At 44.3% G+C, this 21,953-nt stretch overlaps 1 protein-coding gene across 1 annotated transcript in view; it reads left to right on the top strand.

Moving 5' to 3' along the window:
* The window catches only part of LOC309558183 (BOS complex subunit NOMO3-like), a 236,509-nt gene that overhangs the window by 112,673 nt on the left and 101,883 nt on the right, over positions 1-21,953 (top strand). Inside the window, exons 18-21 of the mRNA XM_082261194.1 lie at positions 1,824-1,919; positions 2,378-2,587; positions 14,017-14,099; positions 21,080-21,239. Of these exons, the coding sequence (XP_082117320.1) occupies positions 1,824-1,919; positions 2,378-2,587; positions 14,017-14,099; positions 21,080-21,239 (549 nt within the window). The remainder of the gene's footprint in view (positions 1-1,823; positions 1,920-2,377; positions 2,588-14,016; positions 14,100-21,079; positions 21,240-21,953) is intronic.

Genomic DNA, 21,953 nt, shown 5'->3' with positions numbered 1-21,953 from the left:
AAGACGTACATTGCGTGGTGAGTCTCTAGGGGGGTTCACCCTCACTCCTTTTTCGGTGACTTGGATATTTGCTTTCTTCCAATGGGGGGGGGGGGGGGGGGCTGAGCAGTGCCTGGCCTTAAGTACCATCAAGGGCCAGGTTTCGGCCTTAGTGGTTTTCTTTCAATATCCATTTGCCACACATTCCTTGGTGTGTACCTTTATCCAGGGAGTTCGACACTTGGCTCCTCCAGTGCGGTGTCCATTGCCACTGTGGGACCTCAGTTTGGTGCTGTTAGCTGTTAGAAACTTCCCTTCGAAAGTCTTCAGGAGGTTTTCCTGAGGTTACATTGTCCCAGAAGGTGGCGTTTTTGTTGGCTATTACTTCTGTGCGCAGGGTGTCAGAGCTGGCGGCATTGTCTTGTCCATCTTACCTGGTGGTTCAGAGATAAGGTGGTTCTTCGTCCCTGTCAGTCTTCCCTTCCAAAGGTCGTTTCTGATTTCCATTTGAATGAAGACATTGTGTTGCCTTCCCAATGTACCAGTCCTAAACATCCTAAGGAAATTGCCTTGCGTTCCCTGAATGTGGTTCGAGCTATCAGGGTGTACCTAGCAGCTGCAGAGTCTTTTCGCAAGTCAGATTCACTATTTGTACTCACGGATGGACCTCGGAAAGGGTTGGCTGCTTCTGCTGCGACCATTTCCAGATGGATCAGACAGACAGTGATTCTGGCCTATTTGATTAAGGGTCAGGTTCCTCATTTCCCTGTTAAGGCACACTCTACTTGGGCACTTAGTGCCTCCCTGGGCCTTCCGTCATCAGACATCAGTGCGGCAGGTTTGCAAGACAGCCACCTGGTCGTCTGTGCACACTTTCACAAAGTTTTTTAAGGTGGATGTGTTGACCTCTGCGGATGCTTCTTTTGCCTGGAAGGTATTGCAGGCTGCTGTTTGACTTTGCCGTAAAATCCATTCTCCATTTCTCATTAACGGACACAGCACCCACCCCTCTGTGGAGTTGGCTGTCTTCTGGCATGGCTTGTAACAAAACTAGGCATAGTCAAGCTTTTTCCTGCCTAGTGTCCCACTCCTGTAGGGGGCAGTGTAACCCAATGGTCAAAAAGCTAAGGAGCTGTGTCAGAGAAATGGATTTTACTTTAAGTCAAAAATCTCATTATTTCGTTTACTATTCCATGAAAAATTGTTGGACTGGCCCCAGGACATTAAAAACAGAAAAACTGACCATTAGGCCCCGTGCACACTATCACAATATCGTACAAAAAATACAGCTTTTGATGCGATCGTACAATAATCTGATCGTTAGTACACCGCTTTCGTCCGAAATTTTTCAAAGGGACAGACAAATTCTCGTACGATTTACGTTTTATTCTCCAGTTTTCATTCGAAAATACAGTACAAATACATTACAGCACTTACTGAGAATTTTCATACTTTAGTAGCCTATTTGGTTTCGATATGGAGACTTGCATGCAAAAAAAAAAAAAAAAAACCCAAGAAGAAAATAATGATCATTTGTCTGATCTCATCGGGTGTACTAGGCTTAAGCCATGTCACCATAAAGAATCGAGGTGTGGTCAAAAACTCAGACAAAAGGCTCTGTGAAATGGCTACACTCTGAAACATTAACCAAATTTCAAATCGATTACCACACCTTCCACTATAGGTAAAGTAGAATGAATACTTGTATAATGTAGATTAATAGACTACATTTTATTATTCATTATTTTTTATTTATAAAAGCTCTACAGAATTTAAATAATAGTTATCTTCATGCTTGTTCATAACATTTTGTTTGAAACTTAATGTGTATTTTTTATTTACAGATCTTCGCCCAGTATCCTCACTCTGACTGCAGTGCGACATCATGTCCTTGGGGTCATAACAGCTGATAAACTAATGGATGTCACCGTCACTATTAAGTATGTTTAATGCTTTGCAGCATACTTCAGTTTCTTCTCAGAATGTCTGGGTACCTCATTAACTGAATCCATTGTGCTATATTATGTGTTTGTAATATAAAGTGTAGTGCTGAACTGAGTGTAAAATATTGAAATCTGGCATTTGTATTAAGATGAACTGTGCTATGGAATTCCTTTTAGCTCCAGACTCCTGGTCCTTCCATTGTTTGATTTAATACAGTTAAATGAAAATCAGTAGGAACACTTCCCATTCAAATGCTTTCACTCTGAAAAAATGAGATAAGATAGCTTTTCTCGGTACCTAAATGGTAAATTTTGTTTTTATATGAAAACCCACAAATCTCATGCCCTCCAACTTAAAGTTTTTTTTTTTTTTTTAGGCAAAACATTTGTAGGCCAGGTCAAGTTTTTTTTTTTTCAGTTATTTCTTCAACCACATTGTAGTTCTTTCCATGCAGGTCTTCCATAGACAGTGAACCAGCTCTTGTGTTGGGGCCATTAAAGTCTATCGAAGAGACGCGTAGAGAGCAGCAGCTAGCGGAGATTGAGGTGCGAAGACAGGAGAGAGAAAAAGCCGGTGCAGAAGATACTGACATTCAGCCACCTGTCCAAGAAGTGGTGGAAGAGCTTCAGGGGCCATTCTCCTATGAATTTTCCTACTGGGCAAGGTAGGATGTCCTTTATGGTTGTAATGCAGTCTGCAATGAAAGGCCTGAAAGTCTTTTTGGATGGTGTGATCACTGTGTATGATGATTTACTTTAGGTGTTGTAAATGATTATACGGATGGCTGTTTGTAGTGCTTTTTTTGTTTTGATTTCAGAATTTAATAATCTGATCTTAAAACCATCTTCAGTTGGCCGGTGTTCTGCCGAAAACTCCAACTTGCCAAAATCTCCAACCACGTCACTTCTGGTGACTCTACAGCAGGAGTTATGATTTTGACAAGTTGCTGTTTTCAGAAACCACCAGCAGCCTATACACTCCGGTACACGCTATATTGACTGCACATTGTTGGTAATGGATGCAACTAACTAACAACATGGCTACCTCCAAGGCAGCGACAACTTTGTTCCTCCTTACCTGGTGTTCTGTGAAAAGAGACAACTGGTTGTGTACTGTACAGGGTGCCCGGTGGTCTGTGAAAACAGCAACTCGTCAATCTCCAATTATTCCTGCTTTAGAGTCACCGGAAGTGAATTGGTTGGAGATTTTGGCAATTTGGAGTTTGCAGCAGAACTCCGGCTCTGTTAACCGGCTTTGTTAAGCTTGAGTCTCTTTTCAGTGACCCAGAGGAAATTATATATGTCATTTTAAACAATATCTTAAAGCCCAAACTTTTTTTTATTTTTGAGAGACTAATGGATGTTAAAACCACTGCTGGTAATACGTTAATCTTCTCAACCTGTGAAAAAGCACGCGAACACCCAATCCATTTTTTTTCTTTAGTTGTTTTACAGTGTGGTAAACTCCATCTTAAGTCTTTAACCTTAGATCAGTGTTTCTCAACCTTTTTTCAGTCAAGGCACCCTTTGAAAGTATATTCAGTCTTGAGGTACCCCAGTATAATGTGAGGTACACACTATGTATGAGGTTTCTGTTTCGAACATCCCACCAACCCAACTACTCTCCCTTTACCTGCAGAAGCAGCAGCCAAGGTTGTACACATGCTGTAGCCACAATGCTTTGCGCCTATGGCAGGATTTCTACCCCCTGTTGCATTCGGCGGGCATTGCTGGTGAATGGGGCCATGCTACAACCACCCTGCAACTGCCGGCACTGCATGTGGTTGCAGCACAGTGGTGTGCTGCATTTAGGGGGTAAAACAGGCAGTGAGGAGGCGACATATCATGTCCTCACCACCTGTCAATGCCTCTGAAAAGTACAGACACCTTGTCGCTTGGCTGACTTTCCCTTTCATGTTCGGCACCCCCACTGCACGGAGAAATGTTTGTTTACAAAGTCTTTCACTGCAGAAGGACGCCAAGGTCAGCACTCTGGAAGAAGCTTTCACCTATTTTGGGCTATGTACTTTATCGGCTCTACATATTACAGTAGGCTCTCACTTTACTGGCAGTTGGGAGTTCTGCCAGTCTCTTTATTATATATTATGCAGGGCTGAGACCGGCAGAGCTGCAAACTGTCGGCAGAGGGTGAGCGGACAGGATTTTTTAACCAGAGTTGCATGGCATACATACAGTATAAATAAAATCCTGTGAAAAAAGTAATGAAAGGCCCCATACATATTCTCACTAATTGCAGGCAAAGTGATTGATATTTGATGTAATGATTACATGAATTCATTTCTTTACCATGCCTGCAATTAGTAGGATAAAACTAACTCTGCTAAAAATGTCTATTATAACATAACATGTTTTACCTCCCAGAGCTCACAGGAGCTCATATGCAAGCCCACGGAATAGCCTCCTCACTGTCTTTTTTTTTTTGTCACCCTTCTGATAAACCTGCATGTGCCTCCCCATCTACACTGATGCAGAAGCAGAAAGAATCACAGCCCAGAAACCATCAGAGCAGACCCAAAAAATTGTGTGGGTGCCCGGCCCGCCTTTAGCAACCGATAATGACGTCATTGATTGGCAGGATGCGAGCAGGTGGCCTGCTCGGCTTTCTAAGTGCCTGTTGCAGCTGCCTACACGTTTAAGACAGCCGACCGGCACCACTGTACTAATAAATAGGTTTAACTGCCGACGTTTAGAATCTTTATCTAGATGCCTGCTTAGTTGAGGACGTTTTTGGCAATATTTCCACGGCACCCCAGTTGAGAAACGCTGCCATAGATTATATACAGCATCATTCACGTACCTGAAAAAAAATTGAAGCTTCAGGGATATTCCCTTTAAAACCCCTCCCCCTAACTCCAAGCTAGTCTCAGTTGTGTTTTCCTTTTGCTAGTGTCCTTAGATGATGGACTGTTTCTTTACTGTGCAGCGATCCAAGGCTCCCTGCATGGTAAAGCAAAGTGATCCCTGGAACAGAAGGCTCAACCCTTCCGTCTCCACAGCAGCAAAAGTTGTGAATATCCCAATCGAGCCATTTTTACACAACACATGGCAGTTCACAAGTTTCACTAGTTTAGGCTCAGAACATAAACAGAAAAAAACAGTCAGCGCAGACAGGTGAGAAATAAATAAATAAAATGCAAGGCTGAAATGCTAGCTAAACACCGACCCGGGACACACAATCAATCCCAGACAGAATATATAATGGAAAATGGTGTAGTGCAAATCGTGTAAAAACTGTCCATAAATAAATAAAGGTATATAAAATGAAGTCCCATAGAGTTATCAAAGGCCCATAAATCCGCATAAGGTGCTGGAAAACGTAGGTCACAAACAGGTCCAACTTGTGATAACCCTTCACCAAGAAGCACACCTGTGCGCTCACCTCAAGGTTTGACCCCTGTTTCACCAGCAGGTCAAACAACGCATTAATGCAGAGTATTCCAGTGATGTCAGATGGTGGCAGATCAAAGGGGCAAAGACTCAGAGAACGGCCCCCTGTGTCATCAGCAGATCAGATCATATATTAGTGCAGATCCCTCCAGTAGTACCGTGTAACAGCAGGCAACTTTGTATTCTTCAATATCCTGCTTGCGTGTTTTTGCTTTAGTCCACCGCATACTACAATCCTGAATTTTAATTGGCGCCCACAACCTTTTGTTATTCACAAGAAATTGCCAGGTCTGCCTTTATACCAGATTCACCCTGAAGGGAAGATTGGGCCTCTAAGAACTTGGCATCAAAATCATTTGTTGCCCATTGCTGAGGCAGTCAGGGTACCAGCAGTATGTACGTCAAATAGGATAGAGTTGCTGCACTATAATCATAATATACTAAAATGCTAGCATAAAACACTTGTATAAAGGGTTTGAACCCCATAAATGAAAAGCAGCTGACACAAAAAGACAAGAAAACAATATATAGGAGTCCGATGTGCAAATAGAGAGTCCAAATAAATCCACAAGAAGGGGTGCAATAGGAAAGTCCACCACCAAGCAGAGTCAATGAATACTCTTACTAGCTCCTTGGACCCCACAGGGTCATAAAACGCCCAAAGTGCTGATATATCTACAACAGACAGGATCCAGTAACATCTGAACACCTCCTCTTAGTATGGACCAGAATAGATTCCCAAAGACTCTTTACTGCACTCAGTCTTCATGGATGTTTCCAAACGTATTCATAACAGCAGTATGTGATGAAGAAGAGGATGTTCCTAGGACCCCAAGATTACGACCTCGACCCCAGCAGAATCCTCCGTTTTTTGAGTTCACCAGAAAGAGAGGAAGATAGTGAGGATGAGGAGATTATTTTTGATTGGTGTCGCCTGAAAAGGGTCCTGTTCAGGGTAATCACCCCTCTGTAGTTGAGTGGCCTTCTCTGCCGCTTCCCTGTAGCAGTGCATAAGGTTCTTTCTTTTAGGTGATGCAACGCTTCCTAACCACCTTTTCAATGAAAAAAGTGTCTGTTGGACTCTTTGTTCGGTTCAGATTCAGATGAACACCACAGTAATGGTGAGGATGACACTGGTGGTCACATCCAAGATCAAGAAATTCACAGTGAAGTTGTGGGGAATGAGATACACATGTACTTTAGTGAGCAGGCTATTCCAAAGGAAGGAAATCCACTGAAATGGTGGAAGGAAAATGAAGGGAGGTTTCCCATTTTGGCCATGCTGGCAAAGAGTTACTTGTCTGTGCCTGCAACATCAACCCCATCTGAAAGGCTTTTCTCAGTTGCTGGCAACATTGTGACTAAAAAAAAAAAGCAAGCCTAACTTCAGAGCATGTCGATATGCTAACCTTCCTCCATTGCAATGCTATATATTAGATACAGGCTCCCAACGTGTACCTGATGCACTCTTGGGTTATATTTATAATGTTGGACTTCTTTAAACTACAAGATGGCTGCCTTCAGGTAATCATTGCTCAGTATTGGCCATTATTATTTGCACAGTGTTGAGCGGTGCTTTTGTTGGACTTGGCTCTTTTAAAACTGTTAGTTTTTAGGTATGTTTTACATTTACATCATAGAGTTTTTGTTGACCAGTATTTATTATGTGGTTTAAAGTATTAAGGTTTACTACTTTAACCACCACATAATGCATTGCCTTCAGAATGCATCTTTTGCAAAGTGTTCAGGCAGAATTTATTTTATATGGCATAATTATTCATGCCCGATGCCATTAAGTGTTGTGTACAAGTAGTAACACACCAAAAAAATACTGGTCAACAATAACTCTATGTATATGTAAATGTAAAAAATACCTAAACAGTAACCAAGTTTTAAAGGAGCCAAGTAGTCCAACAAAAGCAAGCACTGCTGCTCAACACTGTGCAAAAGTAATGGCCAAAAATAATGGCCAATACAGCAAAAGATTACCTGAAGGCAGAGAGCTTTTAAAGAAGTTAAAGTGTTAGGCAGATATGGCATTTTCATGCCTGATGCCCTAAAGTGTTTGTGCAAAAATACAAGAGACACAAAGTGCCACAGTGTTGAGCAAGGCTTTTTTAGAATTTATATGGCATTTTGAATGCTTTTGGTTCTAAATTAATGGTCTTATTCGTGCCTGATGCTAAAGTGTTTACGTTTTATTTTTGCCACTTCATTTTTGTACACTGTAAAAACTTCAACCACATTGAAGTATTTTTTGGAAAAAATTCAATAAAAGTTTAAATATTATTTCTCTAGCGCTCATTGACAGACGTAGTCCTCGGTGATACACCACCTTCGGGTTATGTTGCCTCCACAGGAGCAGGACTAGACAGGAAATTAAAAAGCTCTGGCCACACCCTAGGGGCAGTCCCAGAGGGTATATCCTCTCTCTCTCTGCCTCAGCAAATCAGTTATTTTCTGTCTAGTTAGGAGTAAGGACCTAGATACCTTGCTGGGATCTTAGGTCCTGGCAAGAATTTTTTTCTTAAAGGATTGTTAGACAGCTTTTTTTCTCCAGTGTTCCTGTGAGATCTTCAAGCAAGAAAGCTGAACTGGGCGACGGGCTGGATGTTGAGATCCGGTGGTCACCCCAGTTCAGCCTACGAGCGCGTGCAGGCCATAGCTCCGCGCTGGGTCGGCCGCGACAAAGTCCCATTAAAAGGACTGAACCCGCGAGTTAAACGTCTCGCTGAAACGCCAAAGACCATGAGTCACGGCGTCCGTATCGGTCGACAGCCCTCCCGCCCCGGTGGAGAGGGGTACTGTCAGGAGTTGGTGCCCGCCTGGTTCCGGTATGGTGAGTAGTATGTTCCCCCTTTTTCCCTGACGGGTTTTGTGGTGAACGCGGGCCCCTCTCTGTATGGTAAGAAAGAGTCCTTTCTATCCTATAACATGTCACAAATCCTCCTACTTTGAGTGTGATTTTATGTGTGCAAAAGCCAGGAGGCTTGGTTTGGGAGCTAACCATCTATTGTATACATGTTTAAAAGATGTTATCTGTGGCATTCTGGGAATCTTATGGGTTAAGTATAAGCTACCTACCAGTCAGAAGCCACGGACATGTAGACTGCCTTCCAAATCAGATCTCCAGCTATTAGCAGGCCTCCCGAACGGCCATGCGGTCCGCCAGGGCCGGTACCGCCAACCACGCCATATCCCCATGCAGAGAGAGTGTTGTGTGCCCTGCAGCACACCGCTATTCAGTATAGGCCGCCGCCATTTTTTTTTGCTGGATCGCACGAGCCGCCATTTTGGCGTAGCCTCGTGTCTCCAGCATGGGGGCGGCCATGTTTGAGGTGATCCTACACCTCGTGGAGCTTGGGGGAGGCGCCGGAAGGCGTGCAGAGGGGCGGAGCCGCCTCCTTTCTTCCTGGGCAGCCAGCCAAAAGACTTCCTGTTTGTCAAGACAGCGCTGTAAGCTGTTGCAGTTTAACTCTGAGCATCAAGTGGTGAGCCTGGGGGTCTATCTCTCTCTCTCTCGATCGATAGGGATCCCTAGCAGGTAACACTAAGGGGTTTTTTGTGGCGCTGGGGGTCAGAAAAGAAAAAAAAAAAAAAAAGTTTTTTTCTTTACTTTTGAATTATATTATCCGGGAAGTAACTGGAGTTATTATGGACCCTGCCACACATATTCCCCCACCTGTTTCCCTCGAGGGGGCCTCGGGACCCGCCGGTGCACAGAGTATAGAGTCATTTACAGCAATTTTGGAGTCTATGGTGGCTCGGGTGGAGGCGGCCTGTCAGGGACGGGGGTCAAGGAAGCGACCCCCGCCTACCCCTATACTATCTGACACCTCTGACTCAGATTCAGAGATGGTCACGGCAGTTGCAGGTTCCTCTGCAAGGGCTGTTATCCCAGGTAAAGCCCCCTCAGACAGTGAGGAGGACGCTTCTTCTCTTGCTATAATTCAGGAAGAAGCATTGGTGGACGCACTAGTTGTGGCAGTGCAAGAAACCTTAAAACTTGAGGCTTTACCGGCAGAGGCAACTGAAACAGAGAGGCCTTTTGGGACTAATAAGCCCATCAAGACGGCGAAGGCTTTTCCTGTACCTAAATGTTTTGGTAATCAGATTAAAGGAGAATGGGAGCATTCTAAACGTACCTTTACTATTTCCAAGCGTATTGCTAGACGCTATCCGTTTGAGGAATCCATCATTAAGAAATGGACGGTACCACCAGTCGTGGATCCGCCTATTTCCAGGCTGAATAAAGCCACGGTTATTCCAGTGGAGGACACTTCGTCCTTTAAGGATCCGGTGGATCGAAAGATAGAAGCAGAGTCCCGCACTATTTTTTCTCTGATAGGGTCAGCATTTAGACCAGTAATTGTTATTGGTCTAGTTTCCCAGACACTTACGGAATGGGCGAAAATGGTACGCCAAGATCTTAGGGGAAAAGATATTCCCCAGGAGACATCTGATTTGATGGAACAGATCATACAAGGGCTACGGTTTATCTGTGACGCAGCCTTGGACACTACTCCCTTGTTAGGGCATGCATCTAAGTTAGCAGTGATCCTCAGACGTGTGCTGTGGTTAAAATGCTGGTCAGCTGACCTAGGTTCCAAAAAGACCTTGACCAATCTCCCTTTTCAGGGGAATCGTCTATTTGGGGCCAACCTAGATGAAATCATTAAGGATGCCACTGGGGGCAAGAGCACTTTTTTGCCACAGGCTGCAAAAGCTAAGGGACCTCGCAACAAGCGAGGACCTTTCTTTACCGCCCATAAAGGGCGCCCGGCTGGTACTCCCGGGAAAGGCAAGACTCCTCCAGGAGGGTTCAAGAAGGGCTGGTCGGACAAGCAGAGGACCAACTCAGCCAAACCCGAAGTAAAGGAGTACACAGCCTGAAGGTGCGCCCCCACCCGGTTTCAGGGTGGGGGGACGTTTTCACCGGTATTCAGGACATTAGATCGAGCATCAACCACTACTACCGGTGCGATTCTTCCCTTCCAACATTTAAGTACCACAGGAAGCGGTAGTTACCGTTCCCTGAATAGATCTTTTCCTTTACCCTTTCCTAAGATTAGTCCCGATACCTCACAGGAATCGGATCTGATTGACCAGATAGGCCAAGTAGCCTCTAGTCGGGTGACTTCGGTCCCTGAGGTTCAACCAGAAAAGATCACCTTTCCTGATAACGATCAGGTATCTGATAAATGTGTGGAAACAGAAAACGACCAGACTTTCTCGGATGGTCGGGGCCAGATGGCTCTAGGGACGCCTGGTTCAGATCCAATCAGCGCCAGTGGTCCTTGAAATTCTAGGCTGGCCTCCTCAAGCCGGCCTGGCCGACTTGGACATGTTAGTCGCAGACGTTCCGTGGGAACTTCGTCTCAGGGAGTGTCTGTGGTCTCAAGGACCAATTTACCTTCGTGCTTTACAGTCGCTGGTTTTAATGGCCTGGCCATTGAGACCCAAGTACTGAAGGACAGAGGTTTGTCTACTTCAGTCATTCCTACCCTTATTAAAGCAAGGAAAGCGACTTCCAGCAAAGTCTATTATCACACATGGAAGACTTATATTGCGTGGTGCGAATCTTTAGGATTTCCTCCACGTACCTATTCGGTGTCTCGAATATTGGCCTTTTTGCAACAAGGGGTTGAGCAGAAGCTAGCCTTGAGCACCATCAAGGGTCAAGTTTCAGCATTAGCAATCTTCTTTCAGAAACCTTTAGCTACCAAATCCTTGGTGCGGAATTTCATCCAGGGGGTGCGGCACCTGGCTCCTCCAGTCCGCGCGCCCTTACCGCCCTGGGATCTTAATTTGGTTTTGTCGGTTCTACAGAAACCTCCCTTTGAAAACATCAGGGAGATTCCCTTGCTTACTTTATCCCAGAAGGTGGTCTTCTTGGTGGCTATTACTTCTGCTCGCAGGGTGTCAGAACTGGCTGCATTATCATGCCAGTCCCCATACCTAGTGATTCATAGGGATAAGGTAGTACTTCATCCTAAGCCATCTTTTCTTCCTAAGGTGGTTTCAGATTTTCATCTGAATGAAGATATTGTACTACCTTCCTTGTGTCCTCAGCCCAAGCATCATCGGGAACATGCGTTGCATTCCTTAGATGTGGTTCGGGCAATCAGGGTATACCTGAAAGCTACGGAATCATTCCGTAAGACGGATTCACTTTTTGTGATCACGGATGGCCCCAGATAGGGTTTGCCTGCATCTGCCGCGACCATTGCCAAATGGATTAGACAAACGGTGGTACAGGCTTATTCTATTAAGGGTCAGAGTCCTCCGTTCCCTGTTAGGGCGCACTCCACTCGAGCGCTCAGTACTTCCTGGGCCTTTCGCCATCAGGCGTCAGTGGTCCAGGTATGTAAGGCGGCCACTTGGTCGTCGGTACATACCTTTACAAAATTCTATATAATTGATGTGACGGCATCGGCGGATGCCTCATTTGGCCGCAAGGTTTTGCAGGCCGCAATTTGAGGAGACCGGTGGTCTACCTCGAGGGTTTTTTTCTGTTTGAAAAAAAAAAAAAAAAAAAAGAAAAATTTTTTTCTCTCTTTTGTTGAGTCTCATCATTAAGGATGAGCATTGTAAACTTCTAGTTGGCACCGGTTGGGCCTTCTAGATTGGGATTTGATTTCATTTTCCCACCCCTCAGTTGTGATACTGCTCTGGGACGTCCCGAAGGTGGTGTATCACCGAGGACTACGTCTGTCAATGAGCGCTAGAGAAAAATGGATTTTTGTAAAATCTTACCGTAAAATCCTTTTCTCTTAGCTCATTGACAGACGTAGTCCCCGCCCCTCTGTTTTTTTGAGTTGGGTTGGGTTAAAATCTCTAAAGACTGCTTTTTCACATAACTGATTTGCTGAGGCAGAGAGAGAGAGGATATACCCTCTGGGACTGCCCCTAGGGTGTGGCCAGAGCTTTTTAATTTCCTGTCTAGTCCTGCTCCTGTGGAGGCAACATAACCCGAAGGTGGTGTATCACCGAGGACTACGTCTGTCAATGAGCTAAGAGAAAAGGATTTTACGGTAAGATTTTACAAAAATCCATTTATTAGAAGTTGTACGTATCATTTTTAGTAAAGTTATTCAAAGGATTATTTACCTCATCAAAGAACACTAGATTTAAGCAAAAAAAATTAAAAATAATAATCGTTAGATTAGTCGACTAATCGGAAATATAATCGCTAGATTAGTCGACAGACAAATTAATCGTTAGTTGCAGCCCTAATGGCCACACAAAATATTGACACTTTGGGCCCAGTTTGGATATTGTCACTTAGGGGTGTACTCACTTTTTTTTGCCAGCAGTTTAGACATTAATGGCTGTGTTGTTATTTTGAGGAGACAGCAAATTTACACTGTTATACAAGCTGTACTCTCACTACTTTACAAGTGTAGCAAAGTGTCATTTCTTCAGTGTTGTCACATGAAAATATATAATATAATATTTACAAAGATGTGAGGGGTGTACTCACTTTTGTGAGACACTGTGTGTGTGTGTGCGTGTATATGCATGTGTGTGTATATGTATGTATGTATGTGTGTGTATATATATATATATATATATATATATATATATATATATATATATATATATATATATATATATATATATATATATATATATATATTATATATATATATATATATATGTGTATGTGTGTGTGTATATATATATATATATATATATATATATATATATATATATATATATATATATATATATGTTTGGGGGTTCTGAGTAATTTTCTAGCTAAAAAATGTTTTACATGTAGGAGCGGGGTGCCAGAATTGGTCTGGTAAAGAAGTGGCTAAAGTGACTGAATGCTGGGGTTGAACTTTAATGTAACAACTGATTGGCCAGAGCAGTTTCTGCTAATTTTGTTGCTTTGTGAATTTTGTTACTATCTATCTTATCTAGTGATATCCAAGATAATTTATGAATAATTTGAAGAGTACTGGCTCCCTGCTCTGCCCTCACTGAAGCGCTGGGCTCTGAAGGAGGCTGGAGTGGCTGGCTCAGGCTCTCAGTAACTCGCTGAAAGGCTAAGCCAGGCGCTGGTCCAGGGTTCTGGGTGGATCCTGACCATATGGTTGTGATCTTTTCTTTGCCTGGACTCTGTGAGGTCAGCTGACAATGGGCTTCAGCCTGCTGTTGGCTGAAAATGGTTCACAGTAGTGCGGAACAAACTGCACTCCTGTGAGCCACACAAGAAGTGCAGCCAAACAAGCTTTGGCTGTACTTCTTCTTTTTTTTTTTTTTTTTTTTCTGTCTTATTTTATAGTGGTTCCATTGGGCAAACAAGCATTGTTGTGATGGGTTTGACTGTTCAAGGTAGTTGTATGTCAGAGTTCATAGAGCTAGGCTTGATATGAATGGTTGAAGGGCATATGGTAGCATGTTACAATAAATTGAATGATGTGAAAATACTAAAAACATGGATCTAGTGTGGGCAAGGATTTGTTATATTGGCTCTGCCGATTAGAGTGGTAATCTTTTTTTGCATGTATATGCACTATGTATGTCATTTTGTGAAAATGTGCTTTGGTTAATAATTATAATACTCTGTGATAGCTGTATGTTACTGGAATTAGGGATAGCTCTGTGGTATGTTACTGACTCTGCTTTTTTATATTTTTCTGTGGTAATAACTTATTGAAATTATTTTAATTTTTAGATCTGGTGAGAAGATTACAGTTACACCATCATCGAAAGAACTTTTGTTCTATCCACCTTCTGTGGAGGCGGTTGTTAGTGGAGGTAATTTATTTTGTATTTACTTAAGCAGCTTTTAGTGGTGTAAGTGGCTTGTAAAAGATACCACTATCTCCATATCAATCTGTTGATTCATTAATAGGGAGGCAAGAGATCACCTGTGGCTAATAATACCTGCAGTGAGCATCAAACCCATAGAAGTCTTTTCAAAATCGTAAAGTAGTTGTAGACCTCATTCATGATAACTGAGCAAAGCACATATAGTGAATATAAAAAGTCTACTCACCCCTGTTAAAATGTCAGGTTTCTGACATTTGGTGGTGTGGGGGGGGGAGTAAAAATGAGAAAATAAAAAAATGTGGTTGCAAAAGTATGCACAGCCTCTAACTGGGGATGTAGCTGTGTTCAGAATTAATAACATTCAAACTCATCTAAAATAGGAGTCAGTACACACCTGCCATCATTTAAAGTGCCTCTGATTAACCCAAAATAACGCTTAGCTGTTCTAGTAGTTTTTTCCTGACATTTTCTTAGTCGCATCCTACAGCAAAAGCTATGGTCCACAGAGAGCTTCCAAAGCATCAGAGGGATCTCATTGTCAAAAAATGTATCAGCCATGAGAAGGGTACAAAATAATTTCCAAGGCATTAGATATACCACAGACCACATCAACTGGAGAAAATATGGCACAACAGTGACATTACCAAGAACTGGACGTCACCCCTAAATTGATAAAAAGACGAGAAGAAAACTAGTTATGGAGGCTGCCAAGAGGCCTACAGCAACATTAAAGTAGATGCAGTAATATCTGACAAGTACTGGATGCTTGGTACATGTGACGACAATCTCCTATATTCTTCATATGTCTGGGCTATGGGGTAGAGTGACAAGAAAGAAGCCTTTTCGTACGATGAAAAACATCCAAGCCCGGTTAAAGTTTGCAAATACACATCTGAAGTCTCCCAAAAGCATGTGGGAACATGTGTTATGGTGTGATGAAACCAAGGTTGAACTTTTTGGCCATAATTCCAAAAGATATGTTTGGCGCAAAAACACTGCACATAACCAAAAGAACACCATACCCAGAGTGAAGCATGGTGGTGGCAGCATCATGCTTTTGTGCTGTATTTCTTCAGCTGGCACAGGTAGAGGGAATTATGAAGAGTTCCAAATAAACATTAATATTGAAACCACACCTTCGGGCTTCTGCTAGAAAGCTGAACATGAAGAGAAATTATCAGCATGACAACGACCAAAAGCATACATTGAAAATCAACAAAGGAATGGCTTCACCCGAAGAAGAGTACGCTTTGGAATGGCCCAGCTAGAGCCCAGACCTGAATCCGATCGAAAATCTGTGAGGTGATCTAAAGAGGGCTGTGCACAGGAGATGCCCTCGCAATCTGACAGATTTTAAGTGTTTTTGCAAGGAAGAGTAGGCAAATATTGCTAAGTCAAGATGTGTCATGCTGATAGACTAATACCCAAAAACTGAGTGCTGTAATAAAATCAAATGGTGCTTCAATAAAGTATTTGTTTAAGGGTGTGCACACTTATGCAACCATATTATTTTATTTTTATTTCCCTCCACCTAAAAGATTTCAGTTTGTTCAACTGAGTTGTACAGTTTATAGGTCACATTAAAGTTGGAAAAAATTCTGAAATTATTTATCTTTGTCTTATTTCTTTTACATCACAGAAACCTGACATTTTAACAGGGGTGTGTAGACTTTTTATATCCACAGCATGTGTAGTGTTTAATTGTCTCTCTCAAAGCTCTAAGTGTCATTTCTCTCTGGTGCTTTGTTCCTCCGTTATCGGCATGAGTTTTTCTGTTTTTTTTCCCAACACATGAGATAAAATTTGTGTCAGGGAGGGAGCTCAGCAGGCAGCTTTTCTATTCACAACATTCTTCTGCTGTGTGGAAGAGGTTGTGTTCTTTTCCACCAATCGGCTCTCACACACTGTAACTACAGCCTCCCCGCCCCTTCCTCTGTGCTTCTGACAGATGAAGAAGGATTTTAACACTTTTCTGCCCTTTTAAGGGGGTATAGGGATGAGCTGGCTTCAGATAAACAAGTAAAACATATGTAGGAGGATTCATTTTATCTCTGTGTAGCTGAGGCTGTTAACTTCACTGGGTATATGTGAGGGTTTACAACCACTTTAAACCTGTAGATGCATAAATCTTTCAGACAGGAAAGTCTGGAAATGCCTCTTGCTGGAATTCGAAAGGAAGGTCACATTTACACAGGGATCTCATCTCCCCCACCCCATGTAATTTTAGTGGAACTGACTTTTCATTTCCACAACCTTACTAAGATTTGATTTTGGTTGTTTTGGTTATTCTGTGCAAAATGTATTTACTACTGTTTGAGTTGGGTAAAAACAGGCTAGTCTAGGAATAGTATTTACAAATGTGCGATCCATTTGTATACATTGTATATCAACTGTTCAAGCCTAACTCCAGGTTTCTTGTGACTTCTCAAAACTTCAACTTCTTGAAAGTCTACAATCTCACCTGGAAAGCCTATTTTGCTTGGTGTGAGGCTGACGTTCTATCTTAGGAAGTTCTCGGCGGGACATATCCTGTCCTTTTGACAGCCTGGTCTAAATCAGCATCTAACCTTGAGTACCATCAAGGGACAAATGTTGGTTGTACCATTTCAGAAACTTTTGGCCCTTCAATTCCCAGTTAGTCTAACTCCAGGTTTCTTGTAACGTTATATAGTTTGAGCCAAATGAACTATTGCTTTCCTAACAACTGCTCCTGCTGGGAGTGGTGTATAAACCGTATACATCAGCTACATGCAATATACAGCGCTGTGTTCCATCCATAGGATGGGCACTACCCATCCTCCTAGAATAAAATTTCTATTAGGCAGAGTGCTGTTTGGGTTCTTTCACACGGGCTTTCCGCCCGGCGGACTCTGTTTTGCTCAGCGGGAATCGATCCAGGAGATAGTGCCTGCCTGTTTCAGGTATGGTGAGTAATTGTTCTCCCCTCTTACCTGGCGGGTTTTGGGGTGGACACGGGTCCCTCCTTAGGACGGTTGACCCCCGGGTTTCACCTCTGTCCTGTCACGCACACCCCCTCCTCCCCTCACTCACTGGGGCTATGGGGCGTTTGAACCTACCCTACTTAAGGCCGACAGTGGGGGTGCGCTGCCGGCGACAGAACAATCAGTCATGCCGGTGGGTGGGGGGGGGGGCACGACGACTTACCTCACTACCAGGGCCCCCATCCTGTCGATCCCGTCCAGGAGGCTGGGGGGTCCCCAGAAGCTCCGAAGGCCGTGCGGGACCGCCATTTTCTTGTAGCCCTTGTGCTGAGACAGATTGGCAGCCATGTTGGTACACCCAGCGGCCATTTTGTGGTGGATTCCCATTGGAAATCACTGGCGGCCATGTTTTTGGAGTCACTAGAGGCGTTTTTTGGCTGTGGAGCTCCTCCTTTTTGCCTAGTGCTGACATTCAGGTTTCCTCCTGATCGCAGATCGCTGCAGACACGTGCTGTACAGACATCCTGGGCCTTCCTTGTGCATCTCTGGTGAAGGTAGTGAGTCTGGGGGGCCTCTCTCTGCGGGGGGGGGGGGTCTTCAGTGCTTTTGTCTGATCTTTTGGGGGCGTTATAGCGCGGTGGGACGTTTTTTTTTTTTTAAAAAGTGTGTTTTTTCGAATCTTTTGCGTAGTTCCCCCAGACATGGACTCTGTGAAACACGTTTCCCCACCTGACCCTCTCTGGGAGGACGCAGGGCTCTCTGGATCCCAGCCATCTATAGATGCACTGTCAGCGGTCTTGGAATCCTTTGTGTCCCGGGTGGAGGTGGCCTTTAAGGGGCAAAGTGCTAATAAAAAAAGAAAAAACCCCACCTTACCCCTGCCTCTTCCGTTTGTGACCGATTCTGATTCAGCCGCCACAGACGTTGGTCTCCCTGCCGGGTGTACTACCTCGCTCCCTGTCTCCTCTGATAGTGAGGATGACACTTCTTCTTCTGCCACCATGCAAGAAAAGGCGCTGGTGGACGCACTGGTTGTTTCTGTGCGTTAGACCCTAAAAATGGAGGACGCAGCTGCAACTGTTTTTCCCTTTCCCGCGCATTTTGACAACATGGACAAAAGAGAGGGACCGCCCTAAGCGTCCCCCTGGGGTCCCTAAGCGGATTGTTAGGCGCGCTACCCCTGTGAAGAGTCTCTTATTAAAAAGTTGACTGTGCCAGTACGGTGGACCGTCCAGTCTCACGACTGAATAAAGCTACCATGATTCCATTGGAGTATTCCCCATCCTTTTCGGATCCGGCAGATAGAAAGGCAGAATCTGTGGCCCGCAATATGTACTCCCTGGTGGGGTCTGCACTAAGACTGGTGTTTTACTGTTGCCCTTGACTGAATGGGCTAAGTTGCTACGCCATGACCTGAAGGGGAAACCACTCCCCCCCCCCCCCCCCCTGCCTGTGCGGAGCTGTTGGACCAGCTGGTGCAGGGGCTGCAATTTGTTTGCGATGCCGCGCTGGATACTGGTCCCAAATGGGTCGACTGTCGGTTTCGGCAGCGGTCCTCCAGCATATACTTTGGCTAAAATGCTGGTCTGCGAATCAGACCTCAAAGAAGGCTTTGACTAATCTACCTTTTCAAGGAGATCGCCTGTTTGGAGCTACCCTGAATGACATTATCAAAGGTCTCACAGGGGGTATCTGGGGTGTCTTTGCCGGTTCCCGGACCTGTGGCTATCCTGGATAGTACAACAGGGAGTAATAGTTCCGGTTCTGTGCGCGGAACGTTTTCAGGGCTTTTATTCAAACCTGTTACGGTCCACAGGAAGGAAGGCAAGGTGCGTCCAATCCTGGACCTAAAGGCACTGAATTGCTTCATGTTCAATCATTCAAGATAGAAACTGTTCACACGGTGGTGGCTTTCCTACATCAAGGGGATTTCCTGGCCTTCATGGACATCAAATATGCCTACCTTCACATCCCATTATGTGCAGGACAACAACGGTTTCTGCACTTTGCCGTGGTAGAGGATCATTATCAATTTGTGGCGTTACCCTTTGGTCTCGCCTCCGCTCCTCAGGTCTTCCCGAAGGTGTTTGCTCCGGTCCTGGCGTTGTTACGCCAGCTGCGGATATCGGTCCTGGGTTACCTGGACGATCTGCTTCTTCGTGTGGAGTCTCCCACGATGCTGGTGACAAATTTGGAGATCTCCATGAGATGGAGGAGTTCAGGTGGATTCTGAACCTTCAGAAGTTGTCCCTGGTCCCTTCTATGAGACTGGACTATCTGGGCCTGACTTTGGACTCGTCCTCAGCCAGGGTGTTTATTCCTCCGAAAAAACATTGAAAACTCCAGACTGCGGTCAGCTGTTGCTGTCCAGCAAATGGTCGTTCCTGTGGACTTGTATGAGAGTTCTGGGACTGATGGTGTCGTTCTTAGAGGCGGTCCCCTTCGCTCAATTCCACACAAAGATCTTCTAGAAGGAAATCCTTCTCAAATTGAACAAGAATCCACATTCCCTGGACAATCATATCCAGCTGAGCCAGGTGACCAGGGAGTCCCTGATCTGGTGGCTTTGGTCTCCGATGCGTAGGCAAGGGAAATCCTTCCTTTCTATATATTGGACAATGTCACCATGGATGCGAATCTGTCCGGGTGGGGAGGGGTTCTCTGCAGGTTGTCTGCTCAAGGAGTCTGGTCCCTAGAAGATTCTAGTCCACTGGACAGAGCACCTGCAGGGTTGTCCAGTGCGCATTCAATCGGACAGTGCCACGGCCCTGGCTTATGTCAATCACCAAGGGGGCACCAAAAGTGTCCTTGCGGCCCTGGAAGTGGCAGGCATCCTTCGGTGGGCAGAACGCTTTGTTCCTATACCATAGGTCAAAGTCATACAATTATAAGTGTTCTGAGCCTAAAGTACAATGCAATAAAATCGCGAAAGCCCTGCTCTATATAAACTACAGTTGTCTATATGATGGGTATGTCGTCACACATCGGTTTAGAAAACCACCTTTTGGGAGGGCATCGTAAGTAAAGCCTTGTACACCCTACTAGTTTTTTTTTTTTTTTTCCCTGTTCAACCCAGCAGGGCTGAACGAAAAAAAAACAAGAAAAAAAACTGAAAGCTCATGAGGAACTGCTGTACTAACTATGCGCTGTTAGTACAGTGATCTCCCCTGCTGTGCTATTGTATTTCCCCCTTCCAGAACAATCAGGTCAGCACTAATCAGGAGCCGATCGGCAGACCTTCTCTGGTCATGCCTCTTCGACAAAGGTTGGCTGTTGGGCCAGCTTCTGTCTGACTCACTGCAGTACCCACAAGCCGAGTGTCTGCCGGTTTCTTTTGAACCAGCCGATACCGCCCGACATTTGGGCCATGTGCACTAGGCTTAAAGTGAGTGTAAAGTCTATTTTTACTGAAAAAAAAAAAAAAAAACATATACCTACCTACTCTGTGCAGTTGGTTATGCACAGAGCAGCCTGGATCCTACTCTTTTTGGGTCCCTCTTTGTCTCTCCTGGCCTCTCCCTCCCTTTTGAGTGCCCCCACGGCAAGCAGCTTGCTGTGGGGGCACCAAAGCCGAGTCACAGCTCGGTGTATCCTTTAAGACACAGAGCTGCGGTTCTGCCCCGCCCCCTCTCTCATTTCATTGGCTGATTTTGATTGAGAGCGGGAACCAATGGCACCGCTGCTGTGTCTTAGCCAATGAGGAGGGGAGTCCCTGACTGCTGAGACAGTCGTGGATATTGCTGGATTGAGAACGGGCTTAGGTAAGCTTAGGGGGGGGGGGGGGGGCTCAGGGGGGCTGCTGCACATAGAAGGCTTTTTTTTATCTTAATGCATAAAATGCATTAGGATTAAAAACCTTCTGACTTTACAACCAATTTAGTGTCCCACAATGCTATACTGATTGTTCATGCCCTCTTCTTTTTTTTTTTTTGCATAATGTGTGCTAAATATAGGTTTCTTAAACTTTGGCTCGATTCAGTTTACATTGATTTAATTGTGTTTTTTTTCCTTGCTGCATTTCAGAAAGCTGTCCAGGAAAGCTAATAGAAATTCTTGGAAAAGCTGGATTGTTTCTTGAAGGTCAGATAAACCCAGAGTTGGAGGGTGTTGAAATTGTAATTAGTGAGAAAGGGGCAGCTTCACCACTTATCACCGTTTTTACTGATGACAAAGGTTCATACAGGTTAGTACTACCCTGTTTATTTGTTATTAGATGTTTGAATTCATGTTACAAGGCTATCAAAATGTAAACCTAATTAAACATTTTTTCTTTCTGGTTTTTAGATAGGGAATTGTTAGATCTATTATCTTTATTGTTAACTGTGTCCCCATCGGACATTTTCCTTTCTGGAAGGGAACACAGCAAAATAATCTGATATGGGTTCTAACCATCCCATACTCTAGGACCAGCATTTTTTTTACCGGGGTGCAACAAAGGTTCCCAAGGGTGCTCTGGCAAAAGGACAAAAAACTGCCCAGTCCGATCGGAGACACTGTGTTAACTTCTGTATACAGACAGTTGAGAGAGAATACAGAATTTGTGTGATGGTGCGGGATTTGTGTTAGGAGGCAGGATCTAGCAAATGCGTTTGAACCGGCTAAAGAACATTCTACCAGTACTATGTATTTTGGAGCGGCGCAATTTTAAAAAAAATCTTTTTTCTCTTTGGTTTATTGACAGACACAGCTCCTGATCATCATAACCATTGGGTTATACTGCCCCCTGCAGGAGTAGGACACTAGGCAGAAAAATAATCTGGCTATTCCTATGGGAAGTCCCAGGGGGTATACTCCCTCTCCCTGCTATAGGTACTCAGTTTTTTTTCTGCCTAGTCAGGAGTAAGGACCTAGTTCCTTGCTAGGATCTCTGGTCCTGGCAAATTTTTTTAGATCTTTT

This window comes from Pelophylax lessonae, assembly GCF_965119305.1.
Source record: "Pelophylax lessonae genome assembly, chromosome: 6".
In the NCBI taxonomy this organism is placed as follows: domain Eukaryota; kingdom Metazoa; phylum Chordata; class Amphibia; order Anura; family Ranidae; genus Pelophylax; species Pelophylax lessonae.
The sequence above is the reverse complement of the archived record's forward strand: the minus strand, read 5'-3'. Positions and strand labels throughout refer to the sequence as shown.